Here is a 21,492-nt window from a genome sequence, read left to right as displayed (position 1 = left end):
TCTGGGGATCAGGCATAATTTCATGTGAGGTGCGTGACACCACGTGACCACAGAAAAATTACTTGAGTGAACATAGAACTTTGAACACAGTTCACCTAGGTACGTGAACTATCAATATGACTATGCACAAAAGCATTGGCCATTTGTCTCTTTTTAATACATCCATGTTGGTTTATACTGTTATTACAGATTCTATTTTTAGCGTCGCCCCAGCGAAAATAGTAAGTGCCCTGACCACACCGTGTCACTCATCTTATCACGATGAGGTGTAGGGTGCATGACCACTTATGACTGTAAGACGCTCTCAAATCATTTTGACAATTCTTTTGATTCAGACGTGCATCTTTTGAGACGTTTCCCATTTCTTTATTTATTTCAGATTACCCCTGATGAAGGGATCCAGAGTCCCGAAATGCATTGGGTTTTGTTGTTTTGTTTGGGCAAAGTGTGTAATGTTTATATTTTGCAATGGTCTACTTCGTTTTTGTAAGCATCACATATGCTGAAAAATACATGAAGTTTGAAATGCTGTAATGTGAAAATCATCACAGTGTAATTTTTTATTAATATTGCATAATTTTGTGTACCATACACCAATTTGTAGTGCACGTTGGAGACCTAGTCGCCTGATAGTCGAAAGGCCATCGCTGCCTCAAGCTCAACAAAGGGCAGTGTCTGCAGTGTGTGCTTGGTCTGTAGCTTGACAGTGCATATTGATAGTTGATTGGTTGTGATCCAGAAGTAGTGAGTGTGTGTACAGACAGGTCAGCAGTGGTGAATATGTGTGCAGTTGCAGTGAGTCAGTGGCGGCTGCTTTAACAGCAAAGTGGTGTGCCAAAGCAAACGCCGGGGGTTGGGGGGCAGTAGGTGGTTGGAAGGGGAAATAATAACATTTAAACACTTACCTGCCGCTGCAGCGGCCACCTTGGTGCTCCTCTCCTGACCTTGGGCACACTGCACAGACTCCTATGGGCGAATCACAGCGCTGCTGTCATGCTGGTTATACAAGCATGAGAGCAGCGCCATAATTGGCCTGATCGGGGTGACCTGACGCTTGCTCAGGCACAGGGAGCCTGTGCTATTTCTCCATTCGGCTGTGCATCACAGCTGGGTTGGAGAAATGTAAGTGCGCATGTCGGTTTGGCCGTCCTAAGAAAGCCGGCCAAACCGGCATGCGCACTTACAGTGCAAAACTCTCCTCCCTGCAGCTGAGTGACGCTCTGTCAGGATGGTTCTGCCCCTGCCCTAAGGCTGGCAATTAACTCAGTAAGAAAAATAAAATGATAATAAACTGGTTTTATTATCATTCAATTTTTTAGTAGGTGACGTCTCTCCGCCATAACTGAGGTGCTGCCCCTGGTGAGTGTGTTGGGCTGTTCTCAGTCGCATTGTGTTCAGAGCTGCAGTTGGGGCTGTGATACTGCATCAGCATGTAAGAGACCAACGCAGGGTGGAGGGGCCTGGACACCGGCTGGCGGTTTCCTTGGGAGCTTCAGGTTCTGAGAGGTTTCGCTTCTGAAAGTGTGGTAGGAGATGTAAAGAAGCCACTGCTATGCGAAATGCCCAGACCCTTTCGATCTCAAGTGTGGAGTGGTGTAGGTTTGAGAGATGGCAATGGTAGGACTTGGCGCGCCAGAAGATATAGGCTGCCTCAGACATGGCAAATAGTTACGGCAGGCCTCCCTATCCATTTGTTGGAGCAGCATGGGACATAGCAGAGTCCCTCAAACCACTTGCATACCCATCCATGCTTCACTACCTTATGGCCTACAACCTTATGGAAAAGGAAGGAGTGCAGTGGGTGCTAGCTGTGAGGATGTGAATCCTCCTATCCCTCTAGTGAAGGTAGATAAGCAGTTATGTCCCCTACAGGGGAAGAATATAAGAAGGGAGATCATTCCAGAGAGGTTGTGGAGCCCCTGGGGCTGGACTGAGTGTTGCAGTGTATCTCAAGGCAACATTATGAGTGACCATTGTGACGGATGGCCCTTTGGGACTAGCCGTGTTAGGTCTCATACTTCTACATATCATGGTTTTCCTGTAGTTGGCGAGGTGGCCTCTTCGGATAACTCTTGATCGAGCACAATGGCTATAATAAATATTCAACCATGGCACCCAGTCAACACTACTGGGATCTGCCCCCTTGGGTAGACACCTTAGTGTACATTTGGTTATTTGGGATGGACTTAGTATTCTTTTCCATTTAGCTTTCGATGGAAGACAATTTAAAAGAATTGTACATCTTTTAAATGGTCCTACTTATGTCTAATGTATTTAAAACCAAGAAGAGAACTGTGCCTTTAGTTGGGGCTTTAAAAGGGTTTTGTTAAGTGATATCCTATATATAGGTTGATTATCTTAGTATTTACAAATGCCAGTGACGATCATAGGTCTCTCTCAAAGGGGTTTCATGTACGATACTCAGGTGTTAGTGCCTTGAAACACTTGTTGACTGTGCTCAGGTTTCTCATGGCAAGCTTAATCTTGTAGTCTTCATACAGTTTCACCTCTGATTTCCACAGCCCTTATGACCCATTATTGTTGTTGTTTCTCATCCTCAGACCAGTGATGGGATCAAGGAGAATCTGAGGAAGGAGATTTTGGAGTATACGTTTTCAAGCTCGTTCTTCGATATATTTGTAAGTGCGACCTGTTTTAAGGTCTGAGTTTAATCAAGACCTTTTAATTTTACTACCATTATACAGATAATATACTAACTTATGGGGCCTTCAGCCAGCCCTCTTCATCCTTTGGTCGTGTGTAGTGGGTGGAATAAATGTGCATGACTCCACAATATACATTATGGGGCAATGTGTGGGCCACTTCAGCCATCAAGTGCCGGCACGCTGCCCTTTCGCAGATTCACAAGGAGCACGTCCACACAAACATTCAATCAATTAAGTGCCAAGGACTGCTATTGCACTGTGTGCTGTGACATCCAAAAAAGATTTTGCTTTTAGCCAATATTTTCTTTATTTTGTTAATTTTTTATTTGAGAGCCCAGCAGTTTTCCCAATAAGGTTTTTTAATTTTTTTTTATTTAAAAAACAGGACAATGCAACAGTAGCATTGACAAAGCAAACAGACTGGCGACAATGCCTGTCCCATTGACTTTGCCAGTGTTTGCTTCCTCATTCCTTAATTGTAGTAATATGCAACAGCAATCAAAATCTACAGGATTTATTTCCCAAAAGCGGAAGAAAAGAATGCAACATGCAGAACCCATGATTAAAACAATGTATATTCCGATATCTTTTCTACGTGTTCACTACATACAATTTGTTTCACTGTGTTCCTGTTTTTCAACTGAGTTTAGAAGCAGAATACTCCCTCACCTCTCTGCATTGCTCCGTTTTTAATACTTAATTCCTACTTACTTTTCCTGCCTCACTTTTGATCAGCCATCGGTTTCTGACCTTTCCCCATTATTTTTCTCAATTCCCCTCACTTCCTGTTTAGCGTTGCAGGAGAAATAGAAAACAGACTACTGCAACCTATGCCCCATTCAAGTGTTCAGGTTTTCTGTTTTCTGTTTTTTTGCATAAACAACATTATTTTTAACTTCTAACGGTTCATTTTTGAAAACTTTGTGTTTACATTTTTTATATTTGTCTTTGCATTTATCTTTGCTTTGCCTCGTCCGGTGCCTTGAAGCTGTTTGTGCTAAATAAAGGAAGTAAACTAATCTGACCTGTGGATCCTTCCAGGTGTGCGTTAATGTCCCCTTTTTAGGTCTTAGCTGTCGAAAGCAGCGCATGCGCTGCTCGCGGCATTCGAGAGCTTCTTGAAATCAATGCATATTCTGAAGCTCTCGGTGGCGGAGTTGAAGACCCGCCCATCGTTTTAATTGGTTAGGGTCATCTTACCTGCAAAACGCTGGCTTCTGATTGTAAAGGAGGCTTCTTAGTCCCTCCTTGTTGCTGCCATGTCTCCTTTTGGCCACGCCTCCCGGCATTGGATCGTTTACTGGCGGCGTGACACTCCATTATTTGTCCCCACGCACTTTTTTCTTCTCACTTGGCTTAAAATCGCCAGTGAATGTTTGCAGGACGCGATTTGTTCCAACAGGTAAGTTTCATGCTGACTTCTCCATGGGTGGGGATTTGTTCCATTACTTTTTGACTCTCGCGTGTTTATTTTCGCATCGCGCTTTCACTTAAAGTGAAAGCGCGAAGCAAAATATACACGCGGCTGCGTTTGCATACAGTTTGTTAGTAGGATTCTGGGTTCTGAACAGAGGTCGCCCTGTGCCCTCTCAGTCTTTGAGCGGCTCTCCCGACACACCCGCAAAGCTCTAGGCGTTGCATGTTTGTTTTTGTTTTTATTATATATGTTTAGCCGGGTGTATGTATTGTGATTGTCTGGTAGCTGATGGCCTTCCGCGGCGCTGCGAGGGAACTGGGGGACATATGAGTGGTGGCGTGGCTGGATCCGCATCTTATGGTTTCGCTATTGCATTAACTTGTGTTTGAGCGCCCTCTAGTGTGCCTTTTGCACTCCTTTTTACTTGAACGTGATCCTGGACCACACTTTCTGAACGAAAAAGCCATAAACTAGAAATTCAAATGTTGTTGTTGTTTCAGCAAAGTAAATTAGTTAAACCACTCTTATTACCTCTCCATCACACGCTCCATGTCATGATACATAACAGGACTACTCCATTCCCCATCACCAAAACCTAATGGAAATGTATGTCACCATCCACAAAATGGCATTGCCTTGATGAACAGCCCTTCCGCCCAATTGCAAAGAATGAAAACTGTGTGGAAGGCAATAGCTGAGCGGGGTTATACCATAGTCCGCTCTCTCAGTGCATCATTTTTGTTAGTTGTTAGTTTGTTAGTTTTTGTTTTGTTTTTAAAGAATGGAACAGGTCGTCCAGACAGCAAACGCTGTTTGTAGTCAGACTTCATAAAAAAGCACACGTGTCTGCAGGTTCTTGATTTTGCAGATGATGATGGCTTTTGATGGATATTTTTGCTCCTCTCCAGATTATCCGTAGCCTGTTCACATGGAAACCATAGCACCTGCTAATACTTAGTGGTGCAGGAATAATTCTCCTAGGGTAGGGTGCAGTGTTGTGACTCTGTGTTTGGCAATCGGTCAAGTTGGTGATAAAGCTTTATCTGTGTCTTTAAATTTAAAGCAATAACTCGCTTGCAGTAGGGACGTCAACAAAATATGCGCACAGTAGCCCCGTTTAAGCGCGTGATCATGTTTCAGGTCTTATGAAAGTGGAACGACCCTTCCCCTTGACGTGCTGAAAACTTGTCCGTTCTAGAAAGCAGGTTCGCCCACTTAGAAAAAACACATTCCTAAGCATGTTCACAGGGTTTGCAAAGCAATGTGTTCCGCATACCACAAGTCACGTAATGCAATGCCTGCTCTCTCTAGGCTTTTTTAACTGTAGAACAATCTCTGTTTCGGAATACCTGTTGACAAACAGTCCTGTCAGTTGACTCTTAAAGTACAAACAGTTTGGGGCCGGGGTGGAATGTGGCTTGGTTGTTCAGCTGTCACTTGCGGAATCAGGAAGCCCGCCTCCCGCACCGGACCAAATGGTCAAATGAAATCGTATTGTTTTCTGTAATGCAATTTGCACAATGACACTTTCCCAAAAGACGAACACGTTTTCTTTTATCCACGTAATATTTTGTTCTTCGTATAAATTAGAGCAGTCAATACCCTGGATGAACTGACTGATAAGGTCTGGGAGATTCACTGACAGGCCATTGCATCTGAAAGAGCAGACCCAGCAAGCCAGGAACTGACTGCTCAATCCATGTGGGTATTTTTGGCATTGGCCTGTCTTTTTAGGTCTCGGCTGGCGAAAGCAGCACGCATGCGCTGCTCTCGTCATACGCCTCCACCTCTCAATGTGGAGCCGTCAGTGTAGAGACCGAGCAGGAGTTCCAACATTCTCTGGGAAAGATGTCATCATCACCTGAAGTCCCAAATCCGCCAGGTCAAAGAGTGGAGCCCAGTGAGATCACAGGGACTTAAGTGTGAGTATGCCACGCGAGTGATAGTGCACTTTACAGATACATATAACATAACATGTCAGTGCTTCATTTGTAAACAAGCATTGAAAATGCAATAGGTCTTGCCTTTTATTAAGTTAAAGCCATTTGTTTTGCTAATAATATTGTATAGCAAAGCAAATGGCTTTAACTTAAAGGAGAGACCTATTGCATTTTCAATGCTTGTTTTAGTTTGAGGATGCACCATTTAGACATTCGTTCAGAAGTGTCCATGGCCTATGAAGAGCAGTAGAGAAGATGGTCTGGCTTCAATCATGATGTTTTTTTGAGAAACCTTTACTACATTGAATTTACCCCTTCTCAAAAGACCCTGCAGGCGATAGGCCAAGGCACTTTATTTTTGACAGCAGTGAGGACACCACTGAGCACAGGGCGAGATCCTGTTGCACTGGACTGCGAGGGTCCTCATTCAAGAAGATCCCGTGCGCCCCCCCAACCATTGGTAGCATGAGACCTTTTATCCTTGACTGCACTATTTTACCCTGGAGAACACCACGACTGACAGCGTGGGATGCCTTGAATACGTTCACTTTTTATTTTATCGTCATCAGTCTCGTACATGCGACCTTGTCTATTTATAGTACAGTTTCGATATATACGAGAGTTCCTCTCAGTCTTATCAGGGTCCCGTTTCAGTCACCTTGTCTATTTTCAGTACGTTTTCATATATACGCGCGAACTTTTTTCCCGCCGTTAACAGTCTCTTCTGTTGGTCTTTGAACCAACAGCTCGTCAGGTTTTCTCTACCTTTTGGTTTCCGAATTGGTCCGACCATACTGAACCTTGTTGGTAAGATTCTTCACTAGATCGTTCCAGTTAGCTTCGCGTTTATATTGTTTTAGAGATGACATCACCATGGTTTTCTTTTCAGATCGGACTTCACGTTTTGAAGAGCGTTTTTTCTGTTGAACGTTAAGGTAACGGCTTCAGCAAGCGTCTCTTCTTTCACGTTTCTTTTTTTTTTCACACAACTTCATTTAAACACTTTATGGTGCTGGTCACTCATGGTTATTATCCGCTCACTCAGCTTACTTATTTAATTGAGTTTCAGCATGTTATTATTATACCTGCAATTTGATCGTGTATTTGCTAACTGACGTTTAGACATCATTGTCATGTTCATTTAGAATACATACATTGTTGATTTATTTTCTTACTAGATACCCAGCCCCCGACGAAGAGCCAGTAGGCTCGAAATGCATTGGGCATTTAGAAAAGTTATTTTTTGAAAATTTTGGATTGTACAAAGAAAAAGATGGAGATTCAAGTAACATTTTGGCAATGAATAAATTGCAACAATCATGGATATGTTGATTTGACATTGTTTTCATTTATTCACTACTTGTTTGGATGGAGCCAGTTTAAATACATATTAGCCTGTTTACTATCCCGAAAAAAATGTTGTTCAAGGTTTTCACCTGAATGCAAATGTGCGTGGAGACTAGGGCCCCACAGGTCCTATAATTGGAGTGTTGCATGCCTTGAATACCCCACAGCTGTCACGGTGAGATCCAGTCATCTTTGATTACATGGAACTCCACATTAGCGGATATCCACCACAGCCTACAGGCTGAGGCACATTCATCATGACTCCAGTGAATGTTCTTTCTTGGAGGAAATTCTCCATTTACCCCTGTCAATAAAAGAAGGAAATTGGGCAAAACAGAAAACTGGAGCCCAGCCCCCAAGACTGTGCAGGAATGTTTGGGCTAATTTGATCTCTAAGCTATGTAGTGAGACTGTTAAAGTAAAAGATAACGCAAAATGAAATCAGTTGTTCTTGGAAAACCAGAAAGTGCAAAAAACTATAAGGTTGTGCGATTCTGGCCCTCTATTGGTTCTGGGACACAATTTTAAATCTGCACCACACTGCCTTTGAGTTAAAATGCTCCATCTAATCTCCATTGCACCAACTCCTCTCCACCTCTAATCCACACACCTTGTTTATCTTCTCTAGGTTCTTGCCTTTTTTCGATTCTCAGGCTTGCTGCTGGGGTACGCGGTATTTCGTCTTCAACACTGGTGGGTGATAGCGGTAAGTAGTACTGTAACTTTTGCCCTATATGGAGGTACACACTGTGATAGACATGCCCGTTGGTTGAAGCGGTGATGCCTGGATTGAGTAGAGGACATGGGACTAGTGAGTTTGCGCTGGTTCTGTCTGTAGCTACATGGTTTAGCAGCAGCCAATGCAGGAGGCAGGGACTTGGAATGAGGTAGGGCCACACTCCCAACCAAATTAGAGCTTCAATAAATCAGGTTTATAAAGCATGGCTAGTCACCCGATAGGGTATCCAGGAGCGTGCAGGCCCCGGAGACTTATTCGACCAGCCAGATCTTGAGGGCCATTAGGAATTCCAGAAGTGATGTGATGGTCCAGAAGTGTGTCGGGTGTGTGGTGTGAGACTATGTTTAGAGGAGCAGCAGCAGATGCTACTCGGAGGAAGGTGAGGCTTGCTGTTTGGAAGGCCGCAAGGACAGCGATGCTAGGAATGTGAGAGAACTGTTGGTATTTGGAAGGCAGTATGACAACTGCCGCTTCGGGGAGGTGGGTTATTTCCATTTTCAAGTGGAAGGTGAAAGTTGGCCCTTAGAAGTGGGGAACTGCAGCAGCCAGTGCTTTGAGGTGACTGCAATATGCAGCCAGTGCAGGCTTCTTAAAGTGGGTATACAGGTGCTTAGAAGGAGAGGTAATGGACAGCTGGTCCTTTAAAGGTGACGGGCAATTCATGTGTTTGTTTCTTGTGTGGCATTACATAAACCCAATGCTTCATTGGGCTTCATTTAGCAAATAATGTCTGCATTTTCTCATTTGCCCACTTCTGATGGGCAACCCCTAGCAGGTCAAAGAGAAATGCATGCTCTCCATGAATTGTTGGAAATGAAACAGACGGCTCTTTTTTCCATTTTAATACGTAGAATGTTTCGCCACTTTTTCTATCGGTAAATACCCACATCTCTATAATTGGAAGTGAGCAAATTCCCTTAAAGCTGCTGCAGATTTTGAGCATTTCTGCACTCGTCACTATACATATGTTGTATTTGCTCCAAAAATCAACAAACTGTGATGTTATTAAAACAGCCCTTTGGATGCTGCGTGGAGCTGTGGCAGGAGTCTGCTAGTCCCCGGATGGGATCCGGTGAATCGCAGGCAGGTCACTTCATTGGTTTTTCCCAAGGGGGTATTGAGGTGGGGGGACCTCTGAAGTATACCCGGTGTTGTGAACTGTGCACCACTCACCGTTCCCTTTGCTCTTTTCTCAGATCACCACACTGGTGTCCTGTGCCTTTCTGATCGCAAAGGTCATTCTGTCTGAGGTGAGTTAGCTGTTCCCAGCTCTGGCCGCTTGTGCTCAGGTTCAAGTTTCACACATTGACAGTTTATGGTTTCTAGTTGGACTAGTCTGGGTTGAAAGAACTAATGTATATTAGTGAGATTTCTGTGGAAGAGTTGACTTTAAAATCTTCCTGTTATCAAAACTATCATATGACCTTAGGCACACGCTAAAAGTTCACAAGATAATAAAATATATAGTCGTAAACATTCATGTCTTTTTTGATGGTTTATTTTCGGCCAGTTGGCCAACAGGTGTCTCATCGCCTTAGGGTATATCCCTACGACTTCATGAGGGCTGTTGAGCTAAACAGTTATTTAAAGCCTTTCCTCTACTTCCGGTTGACAATCCGACCCGGAGTAACCTGTTTTGTTCACAGTTCCAACCAATATCACGTATTTTTAGGTCTCGCCTAGCGTTGTAGCGTGCACGCGCTGCTCGCTCTGTGAGGCTTCTTGTAATCGGGATTTTTGGGAAGTTGAGTTTAAGCCCCGCCCATCATTCTGATTGGGTTGAGTCAGCTTTTATGCTAAACGCTGGCTTCCCATTGAAAAGGAGGCTTTTGGTTACCGGCCTGTCTCCTTCTCGAACGGCCCATCCAGACAGGATCGTTTGCTTCATATTAGAAGGGATAGCAGGCAAGCTCAGCGGAATAGGCAATGTAGAAATACACCGACTAGCAGTCACCTAACAACCGTTGCTGATAAATTGATTGGTCTCGTTTAGATTAGCAATAGGCATTGGCATAGCCACTAGTCTGGTATTGGCCACCAGCCTTTTGGTTTTGTCATTGCTTACTTTGTGATCATTATTGCTAAACGTTATTGTTGTTGAACCTCCCATACCCTCATCAATCAATCACAAAAGAAAAAAAGCTTACGGACAAAATATTTTTGCAGTCTGAAAAAATAAACATTACTATGATGGCTCCAAGCACTGGAGGAAATTACCTTGTGTGCGGGTGTGCTCCTTGTGAAAGCGCAGACTGCTGTCACTCACAGTGAAATTAGCCAGTGGTGGAAGTGGGCTGACCCATTGCCCTCGGCTGTATGCTGTAGTGGGAGGAAAAAAGTGACAAACACCAAGAGACCAATGGAAGAAGAGGACTGCCCGAAAGCCCCTATAATAAGTAATTATATTATACATATTATTTTAATAAAATCCAAAGGTGTTCTCTAACTCTTGAACCATTTGTTCAGTGCACACTGCAATGTTTTTATGTAGCGTTCACGACTAAATATTTGGTGTTAGGTAGCGCTATAGGTAACTAGTGCTACTGTTGCCCAGCTCATTTTTACTCAATTTAATGAGGTTTAAAGATTGAAAGGCAGAGTCCACTCCTCTGGGCTTTAAACCGGTGACCTGCAGGCTGCACAGTTATCAAAGCAGCAAGTGCAGAAATTAGTGGAGGTATCATTTAACCAAGCATGTCTGCCCACAAGAATCGGTCTGTATTAATCTGTAGTGCTCTAACTTATAGTTGTTGCTAATGAGAAGCAAGGCTGGCAGTAACTGCGCCTCTTTTATTGCCAGCCTTGCTGTTCATAAGCAAGGACTATAAGCTCAAAGTGCGTGTTTAGGCACTGCTTGCAGGTTTTCAAAACACATAAATTAAAGACCTTGTCCTTTACAATGGCAATAGCTCAAATTCTCGAAATGCGAGACCTATTGCATTGCAAATGCTTGTTTTACAACACCGCCAGTAGGCGCTCTTCGAAATTGGGAATGCCCTCCCGTGGTAGTATTCCAAAATTCGCCTGAGCATGTGTGCTTCAGTATTTGCGACAATCGTAGGGATACCCTAAGAAGACAAACGTGTGTTAGCTAAAAAAGAAGGCTAAAAGAAGAGGCCAATTGGCCGAAAATAAAACATCAAAAAAGACATCCATGTTTACCACTATATATTGTATGATCTTGAGAACTTTTTACGTGTGCCTAAGGTCATATGATTTGTTTGTCAATCCTTGGATGGGGGAGTTGGGTGAATCCCCCCCACCCCCATGAGCACCGCGGTTGAGAGACCTGACCAGTTTAGATTGTGTGTGGCTTTCGAGTGAGCTCCAAGGTCCTATGAAGTCACCCATTTCTGATGATCACTGTTATCAGAAGCTCTTTAGAGCCTCTCCGTGCAGTACCTCCTGCACCACACTGCCTATGAGGTCCAATGTTCCATCTAATCTCCACTGCAGTATCTCTTCTCCAACTCTGGTGCACACCTTTTTTCTTAAATATATAAACTATTCCTGTACCAAATCCCCTCCGTGGCACATACTGCCCTCTATCTTCTCCCTTCTTTTGTGTGCCTCATTGCCTCCGAGGCATACATTTCTTCATTCTCTTCCTCTCTAGTAGCTTTTCCTATACTATGCAGCTTTCGTCACTCACAGCCCCACTTGCTTCTCTGATCTGGTAGGCGCATCCAGTCCTGCCACCGTCGAGGGGCGCGCTCGGTTAGTCTCCATGGCATTGCTTCTCTCTATGCTCCAAGTTCTCCGAGGAACATTCCTCTCCTCTACCGCAATAACTCAATGGATTGCACCACTTCTCCCTGCACTACACTTCTCCCTATGCTACACTTCTGAAAGAATTGTCTGGGACTCTCCCCAATCTCAGTGCCCAATCACTGACTGCCAGGAGTCCCTGAAACTGACGCGGATTGTTAAATGCATGTGATGCTTTTGCGCCATTCCTCATATCACACTGTGACCTTCATACATTTCTATAGAGGGACCTTAACTGAAGAATATATGAGCTGAAATTAATATCAGCATGGCAGTTGCTACCTTGATCTTATGCCAGAGCTGCGCTGTACTACCAAATTACAACCCTGAAGAAAAATACTCCCATTGAAAAGTCACAGCAAATGACTTTCCAGCAGTACCCCATGACCATTACAAATACGACACTTGTTTGCAAACTGGAGAAAACAAATCTGGTCCATTTAAAACTATATATTAATTATAGCAATGTATCTTAAATTTTATTTTGATGCAACCAAGAGGAGAAAAAACGCACACAATTTCCTTACACATGAATCATGTTGATTTGCGCATGCGATCTGCCGTATCAATACTAAAACAAGGTTAAAATGTCACAAATATGAAAACTCCAAATTCCAACCAATTTTGTTGCTCGCCTGTTTACTCTATATAGTCTGAAAAGGATACTATAACCAGACCAGCAATGGGGCATGAGTCACATGGCCCATGCAAACCGCGTCCCTTTTTACACATGCTCTTTTGTTTTACGCATGCTGTTTGACGAACAGAGCGATAGCTCTTTTATAGGATAGAGCACACTGCCAATTGTGCCACATCTTGGTGCTTCCAATAAAACTTATTAAAAAAGAATTGCCCAAAATAGCATTCTTTGGCCTGGTGAGAATTCAAAGAGAAACATGTGTTTTGACATTATCAACTTTTCCACTGGAGCATTTCTTCTCAGCATGCTGCTCTTCTCACATGCATGTGAATGGACACATCTCTCCATGTGGGATTCGTACAGTGAAAGGGGTGCAGCCCTTATTCATTCAAGTGAAGCAGGGACAAAGTCTTTTGTCACTTGTACAGCAAAGTCTTTAAGCATAGGACTAGCACTGCTATCCATGCCAAGCGGTAAAATGACAAAAGCCTTTTATCACTATGATAGGAAAGCAGACCTTTGAGATGAGCACATTTAGAGTGTCGCAGGGGTGCAGCCATTATTCATTCAAGTGAAGCAGGAACAAAGTCTTTTGTCACTTGTACAGCAAAGTCTTTAAGCATAGGACTTGCACTGCTGTCCATGCCAAGCGGTAAAATGACAAAAGCCTTTTATCACTATGACAGGAAAGCAGACCTTTGAGATGAGCACATTTAGAGTGTCGCAGGGGTGCAGCCATTATTCATTCAAGTGAAGCAGGGACAAAGTCTTTTGTCACTTGTACAGCAAAGTCTTTAAGCATAGGACTAGCACTGCTGTCCATGCCAAGCGGTAAAATGACAAAAGCCTTTTATCACTATGACAGGAAAGCCGACCTTTGAGATGAGCACATTTAGAGTGTCGCAGGGGTGCAGCCATTATTCATTCAAGTGAAGCAGGGACAAAGTCTTTTGTCACTTGTACAGCAAAGTCTTTAAGCATAGGACTAGCACTGCTGTCCATGCCAAGCGGTAAAATGACAAAAGCCTTTTATCGCTATGACAGGAAAGCAGGCCTTTGAGATGAGCACATTTAGAGTGTCGCTGGTGTTGAGGGTGCTCTATACTGGAGCTGCTTTCCATCCAAACTTGAGATCTACCCAGAATTCTTTGCTTCTTTTTTGCATAGTTTATGCGTCACTCTAAGCCTGAAAGGGTATTGTTTTGACTTGCATATATGTATATATGCATCTATATATGTGTGCATATATGTGTATGTGTGCGCATACGTGTACAAATGAGAAATTTATCAAATTATCTTTGATCAGCCATGCCACTCTAAATTATATCAAAAGCAGAAGTGTCTCTACCAGTGAGTGTTCTTTTTAAGAGTACAGTTTAGTTTTGTAATTGATCAATTGATCTTTTTTTGTGTTTATGTATGACATGTGACCTCATTTGGGTAGGTTATTGCAGTTTATTATTGTTTTTTGCGTATGAGTATGTGTGTCTATGTGATCACGTGTGCGCTTGGTGTGTGTGTGTGTATATATGTATATATATGCGTGGTGTGTGTGTGCGCGCATATGTAATTTTACAAACGTTTTTTTAATGTAAAAGTAACTTCACTGACTTGGTCATATAAATGTTCCTTGTGCGCACATTAAAATCCTTTCCAGTGTGCATTCACAAAAATAATTCACAAACTAGCTTCAGTTGCACCACTTGACACACTTTTCAATTAAAGATTTTTTCCAGGAGGGAGACTTCCAAGAACCACTTTCTTGGTTAGGTTGGCAAGGTGCTCCATGACGAGGAGATTAAGGGTGTCACAGTTGTCTGATTTAAAAAAAATAAATAAATAAAAATGGTACCCACACCCGAGCTGCACGCCCCATCTTGTTTTCTACTGAAATAATTCAGCTTTCCATTGACCCCTCTGTGACACTTCTTATATTTTTCTTTCTTTAGATCTTGTCTACAGACAGCTTTTAGGAAGACTTATTTTTTACAATTCCTGGAATAAGCTTTGACCAGCCCCTGGTTTATGACTGGATAAAGTTAATATCTGTCTCAGTTCGATGCTACTCATTGCTTTATCTCTATTCTTGTTGCGCCCCTGGGGCATCGCGTCTTTACCATTGTTATTACTAGACGATTTGTATCTTTAAATTGTTGACATCATGGAAATAATGCATTTTTGTTTTCCCCGTCCACCCTCTACCCCACGCGCCCCACCATTCTATTCTATTCTTGTGGTCGTGTATAGTGCACGGCTACCCGGAGGCCTCCCATATCATCCTTTCTCAGTGAGGGCTGCACTACTTTTTTTTTTTTTTCTTCATTTCTCAGCACTTCATCCGGTACTATGTTATGTTGTTATGTTATTTTTACGTCTAACGCGCACAGATACTACAGGAGTGTCCCGGCACAAGCCTTGAAAGAGTGAGGGGACACAGAATTAAGGAAATAAGTGCGTCTTCAGCTTTTTTTTTAAGAGACTGAAGTCCCGAGTACAACGGAGCGCAAGGGGCAAATCATTCCAGCCTAAAGCGGCCTTGACAGCCAGAAAGCTACCGCCCGTCCTTTGCAAGAGAAAGCGTGGGACTTGAGCCAGAAATATGGGAGGAGGAGCGCAGGTATCTTGCAGGGGTGTTAAAGGAGAATCGTTTCTGCAAATAGATTGGCCCTGTAGCATACAGAGTGCGATGGGCGATGACTAAGACCTTGAAGCTAGCCCTCTCTGTAACAGGCAGCCAGTGCAGAGTGCGAAGATGTCTTACGCTACACCTGGCCGAGATGTTCAGGAGAAGCCTGGCAGCCGCATTCTGCCCCACTTGCAGTTTGTGAAGTATATCACTCGGGACGCCAACATATAGGGTGTTGGCGTAGTCCAACCGAGAAAGAATTAGGGCTTGTATGACTGTCTCCTTGGAAGCCTGAGGAAGGAGAGGAAGGAACTTCCTAAGAGTTTTTAAAAGTCCAAAACAGGTCCCTGCCAATTACTTAATCTGGGTCACGAACAGGAGGTTCTCCTCGAACCAAACCCCCAGGTTCTTGACAGGTTGCCCTGAGGAGGCAGGATGAACAGAGCCGGACGGCCAGATTGATTCTCTAAAGCTAAACTTTCCAAATAAGAGGATTTCAGATTTTTCCTCATTACATTTCAATTCGGCTGCCGCCAACCATCTAAAAACTGCAGACAGGCAATGTTTGGCGGCAGAGATGGAGGACTCGTTTTTCACTCCAAGGGAACAAGAGCTGGGTGTCATCGGCGTAAGCGATTACCTTTCGCGTCTAAGTCCTCAGCCAGTTGAACCAGAGGGGTAACGTAAATATTAAAAAGAAGAGGGCTCAACGAAGATCCCTGTGGAACCCCTGTGGTCACTCGTTTTGGTGAGGAGGAGAATGGTGGAAGCCACAGGGAGGTCTGTACTCCCTTTTCCCTTCACTTCTCAGTACTTCATCCGGTATTGTGCCACCAGTGAGGTCTGTACTCCCTTTTTCTTAATTTCTCAGTACTTCATCCGGCACTGTGCCACCAGTGAGGCCTGCACTCCCTTTCTCTGCAGAGTAATACATTGCATGGTTCCTGGAGAATGTGCCGTACACCTCCTTCACTTGACACTAAAGTGTGCAGTGCCATACTACTTCATGCAGTCTACTCTGCCTTTCTCTGCGTTACCATGTAGTCTCTGAGAGCTACATTTAGCTTCTCTGCAAAGTGACGCTTCCAGTACTGCACCACCTCTGATGTGGGCAGTTTTTCTCTGCACAATGACCCTCCCATACGATGCTGGTCTGAGATCTACAGTTCGGTTCTCTGCACAGTAGCTCTCCCCGTACAGGGCCTACTGTTGTAGCTGCAGCTCCTTTCTCTGCACAGTAGCTCTCCCTGTACACGGCCTGCTGTGAGAGCTACACCTCATTTCTCTGCACAGTAGCTCTCCCCGTACAGTGCCTGCTGCGAGATCTACAGCTCCTTTCTCTGCACAGTGGCTCTCCCTGTACACGGCCTGCTGTGAGAGCTACAGCTCCTTTCCCTGCACCGCAGCTCTACATGTGCTGCACCACCTGTGAGATCTAAAGCTCAATTCTCTGCACATTAGCTCTCCCTTTACAGTGCCACAGCTCCTTTCTCTGCACAGTAGCTCTCCCTGTACAGTGCCTGCTGTGAGATCTACAGCCCCTTTCTCTGCACAGTAGCTCTACCTGTACTACACCACCTGTGAGATCTACAGCTCCATTCTCTGCACAGTTGCTCTCCCTATAAACGGCCTGCTGTGAGAGCTACAGCCCCTTTCTCTGCACAGTTGCTCTCCCTGTACTGCACCACCTTTGAGATCTACAGCTCCTTTCTCTGCACAGTAGCTCTCCCTGTACTGCACCACCTGTGAGATCTACAGCTTTTTTCTCTGCATAGTAGCTATCCCTGTACTGCACCACCTGTGAAATCTACAGCTTTTTTCTCTGCACAGTAGCTCACCCTGTACTGCACCACCTATGAGATCTACAGCTCCTTTCTCTGCACAGTAGCTCTCCCTGTACTGCACCACATGTGAGATCTACAGCTCCTTTCTCTGCACAGTAGCTTTCTCTGTACAGTGCCTGTCGTGAGATCTACAGCTCCTTTCTCTGCACATGAGCTCTCCCTGTACAGTGCCTGCTGTGAGAGCTACAGCCCCTTTCTCTGCACAGTAGCTCTCCCTGTACTGCACCACCTGTGAGATCAACAGCTTCTTCCTCTGCACAGTAGCTCTCCCTGTACTGCACCACCTGTGAGATCTACAGCTTTTTTCTCTGCACAGTAGCTCTCCCTGTACTGCACCACCTATGAGATCTACAGCTCCTTTCTCTCCACGGTAACTCTCCCTGTACAGTGCCTGCTGTGAGAGATACAGACCCTTTCTCTGCACAGTAGCTCTCCCTGTACTGCACAACCTGTGAGATCTACAGCTCCTTTCTCTGCACAGTAGCTCTCCCTGTACTGCACCACCTGTGAGATCTACAGCTTTTTTCTCTGCACAGTAGCTCTCCCTGTACTGCACCACCTATGAGATCTACAGCTCCTTTCTCTCCACAGTAGCTCTCCCTGTACAGTGCCTGCTGTGAGAGCTACAGCCCCTTTCTCTGCACAATAGCTCTCCCTGTACTGCACCACCTGTGAGATCTACAGCCCCTTTCTCTGCACAGTAACTCTCCCTGTACATGGCCTGCTGTGAGATCTACAGCTCCTTTCTCTGCACACCAGCTCTCCATGTACTGCACCACCTTTGAGATCTACAGCTCCTTTCTCTGCACAGTAGCTCTCCCTGTACTGCACCACCTGTGAGATCTACAGATTTTTTCTCTGCACAGTAGCTCTCCCTGTACTGCACCACCTGTGAGATCTACAGCTCCTTTCTCTGCATAGTAGCTCTCCCTGTACTGCACCACCTGTGAGATCTACAGATTTTTTCTCTGCACAGTAACTCTCCCTGTACTGCACCACCTGTGAGATCTACAGATTTGTCTCTGCACAGTAGCTCTCCCTGTATTGCACCAACTGTGAGATCTACAGCTCCATTCTCTGCACAGTAGCTCTCCCTGTACTGCACCACCTGTGAGATCTACAGCTCCTTTCTCTGCACAGTAGCTCTCCCTGTACTGCACCACCTGTGAGATCTACAGCTCCTTTCTCTGCACAGTAGCTTTCTCTGTACAATGCCTGTCGTGAGAGCTACAGCTCCTTTCTCTGCACATTAGCTCTCCCTGTACAGTGTCTGCTGTGAGAGCTACAGCCCCTTTCTCTGCACAGTAGCTCTCCCTGTACTGCACCACCTGTGAGATCTACAGCTTCTTCCTCCGCACAGTAGCTCTCCCTGTACTACACCACCTGTGAGATCTACAACTCCTTTCTCTGCACAGTAGCTTTCTATGTACAGTGCCTGTCGTGAGATCTACAGCTCCTTTCTCTGTACATTAGCTCTCCCTGTACAGTGCCTGCTGTGAGAGCTACAGCCCCTTTCTCTGCACAGAGGTTCTCTCTGTACTGCACCACCTGTGAGATCTACAGCTCCTTTCTCTGCACAGTAGCTTTCTATGTACAGTGCCTGTCGTGAGATCTACAGCTCCATTCTCTGCACCGTTGCTCTCCCTTTACTGCACCACCTGTGAGATCTACAGCTCCTTTATCTGTACAGTAGCTTTCTCTGTACTGCACCACCTGTGAGATCTACAGCTTCTTTCTCTGCACAGTATCTCTCCCTGTACTGCACCACCTGTGAGATCTACAGCTCCTTTCTCTGCACAGTTGCTCTCCCTGTACTGCACCACCTGTGAGATCTACAGCCCCTTTCTCTGCACAGTAGCTCTGCCTGTACTACACCACCTGTGAGATCTACAGCTCCTTTCTCTGCACAGTTGCTCTCCCTGTACTGCACCACCTGTGAGATCTACAGCCCTTTTCTCTGCACAGTAGCTCTACCTGTACTGCACCACCTGTGAGATCTACAGCTCCTTTCTCTGCATAGTAGCTTTCTATGTACAGTGCCTGTCGTGAGATCTACAGCTCCTTTCTCTGTACATTAGCTCTCCCTGTACAATGCCTGCTGTGAGAGCTACAGCCCTTTTCTCTGCACAGTAGCTCTCCCTGTACTGCACCACCTGTGAGATCTACAGCTCCTTTCTCTGCATAGTAGCTCTCCCTGTACAGTGCCTGCCGTGAGATCTACAGCTCCTTTCTCTGTGCAGTAACATTTCTGGTACTGTACTGAACCTGATATCTGCAGTTCTTTTCTTCGCACAGTGATGCACCTGCGAGTGCCAGACCCCTTCACAGCAACTCTCGCAGCAGCGCCCTTCCCCCAAAGCACACATGACCATTGTTTTCTCTCCTCATCAGACTGGGAATTTCCCTTCTGACCTCCGATTTCATTTCCTTCTTTCTGCGACTTTATGAGGATCTAATGCAGCATTATACTTTCATATCCCAAACCCCCAGTCTACTTTAAAATATCCGTTCTTTGTTCTTGTCTGCGTCCCGCAGGCCTCCAGAGCGTCCTCATCTTGTGCAGGTCCCCTGTGCCTTGAGGGTCATGTGTGAGGTCACCTCTGCTGACACCAGGGCCTTCAACAGCTGTAGCCCTGTGGTGCTGCAATCGAGTGACAGCTCCCCTGTGGATTGTAAACAGGAGCTGCCCCGAGCATTGTGAGTGAGGGCAGTGCAGTGCTTCTAGGGTGAGGAGCTGTCCTATGCATTACAAGTGAGGGCTGTGCAGTGCTTCTAGGTGCAGGAGCTGTCCTATGCATTACAAGTGAGGGCTGTGCAGTGCTTCTAGGGTGAGGAGCTGTCCTATGCATTACAAGTGAGGGCTGTGTGGTGCTTCTGGGGGGTCAGGAGCTGCCCGAGCATTGTGAGTGAGGGCAGTGCAGTGCTTCTAGGGTCAGGAGCTGTCCTATGCATTACAAGTGAGGGCTGTGCAGTGCTTCTAGGGGTGAGGAGCTGCCCGAGCATTGTGAGTGAGGGCTGTGCAGTGCTTCTAGGGTCAGGAGCTGTCCTATGCATTACAAGTGAGGGCTGTGCAGTGCTTCTAGGGTCAGGAGCTGCCCGAGCATTGTGAGTGAGGGCTGTGCAGTGCTTCTAGGGTCAGGAGCTGTCCTATGCATTACAAGTGAGGGCTGTGCAGTGCTTCTAGGGGTGAGGAGCTGCCCGAGCATTGTGAGTGAGGGCAGTGCAGTGCTTCTAGGGTCAGGAGCTGTCCTATGCATTACAAGTGAGGGCTGTGCAGTGCTTCTAGGGTCAGGAGCTGTCCTATGCATTATAAGTGAGGGCTGTGCAGTGCTTCTAGTGGTGAGCAGCTGCCCGAGCATTGTGAGTGAGGGCTGTGCAGTGCTTCTAGGGGTGAGCAGCTGCCCGAGCATTGTGAGTGAGGGCTGTGCAGTGCTTCTAGGGTCAGGAGCTGTCCTATGCATTACAAGTGAGGGCTGTGCGGTGCTTCTAGGGTTGAGGAGCTGCCCGAGCATTGTGAGTGAGGGCTGTGCAGTGCTTCTAGGGGTGAGGAGCTGTCCTATGCATTACAAGTGAGGGCTGTGCGGTGATTCTAGGGTCAGGAGCTACCTCATGCATTGTGAGTGAGGGCTGCGCAGTGCTTCTAGGGTGAGGAGCTGTCCTATGCATTACAAGTGAGGGCTATGCGGTGCTTCTGGGGGGTGAGGATCTCCCTCATGCATTTTGAGTGAGGGCTGCGCAGTGATTCTAGGGTCAGGAGCCACCCTGTGCATTGTGAGTGAGGGCTGTGCGGTGCTTTTTGGGGTCAGGAGCGATCTGGTGCATTGCAAGTGAGTGCTGTGTAGTGCTTCTAGGGGGCAAGGGCTGCCCCGTTCATTGTGAGTGAAGACTGTGTAGTGCTTCTGCGAGTCAGAATCTGCCTTGTGTATTGTGAGTGAGGACTGTGCAGTGCTTCTGGGGGTCAGGAACTCCCCTGTGCATTGCGCGTGATGGCTGTGCAGCGCTTCTACGGTCATGAGCTGCCTCGTGCATTGCGAGAGAGGTCTTCTAGGGGGCAAGGGCTGTCCTATGCATTAAAAGTGAGCGCCCCGTACATTGATAAAGGGCTGTTCTGTAGTGGGTCAGGGGATACCCTATGCATTGTGACAGCGGTGCACAACTCCATGGTGCAGGAGCTGGCCCGTGCATTGTGAGTGAGGGCTGTGCAGTGCTTCTAGGTGTCAGGAGCTGCCCGTGCATTGTGAGGGCAGTGCAGTGCTTCTAGGGTGAGGAGCTGTCCTATGCATTACAAGTGAGGGCTGTGCGGTGCTTCTAGGGGTGAGGAGCTGCCCTGTGCATTGCTAGTGACGGCTGTGCAGGGCTTCTAGGGGTCAGGAGCTGCCCCATGCATTGTGAATGGGCTGTTCTGTAGGGGTTCAGGAGAAACCTTATGCATTGTGATAGCGATGCACAACTTCCTATTGCAGGAGCTGGCCCGTGCATTGTGAATGAGGGCTGTGAAGTGCTTC

The 21,492-nt window shown here is 45.9% G+C and overlaps 1 protein-coding gene across 13 annotated transcripts in view; it reads left to right on the top strand.

Annotated features, from left to right (window-relative positions):
• LOC146869509 (stAR-related lipid transfer protein 3-like) overlaps window positions 1-21,492 on the top strand; it is a 128,605-nt gene that overhangs the window by 60,553 nt on the left and 46,560 nt on the right. For 10 of the 13 annotated variants that reach the window (XM_085603396.1, XM_085603386.1, XM_085603334.1 and 7 more), the window contains 3 exons: window positions 2,562-2,639; window positions 7,999-8,076; window positions 9,306-9,359. In XM_085603396.1, coding sequence (XP_085459522.1) covers window positions 2,562-2,639; window positions 7,999-8,076; window positions 9,306-9,359 — 210 coding nt within the window. The remainder of the gene's footprint in view (window positions 1-2,561; window positions 2,640-7,998; window positions 8,077-9,305; window positions 9,360-21,492) is intronic. The other 3 variants (XM_085603422.1, XM_085603414.1, XM_085603431.1) reach the window with 3 other exon arrangements.

Source organism: Triturus cristatus, chromosome 1_1 (genome assembly GCF_964204655.1).
Source record: "Triturus cristatus chromosome 1_1, aTriCri1.1, whole genome shotgun sequence".
Taxonomy (NCBI): Eukaryota; Metazoa; Chordata; class Amphibia; order Caudata; family Salamandridae; genus Triturus; species Triturus cristatus.
This window is presented reverse-complemented; position numbering and strand designations above follow the sequence as displayed.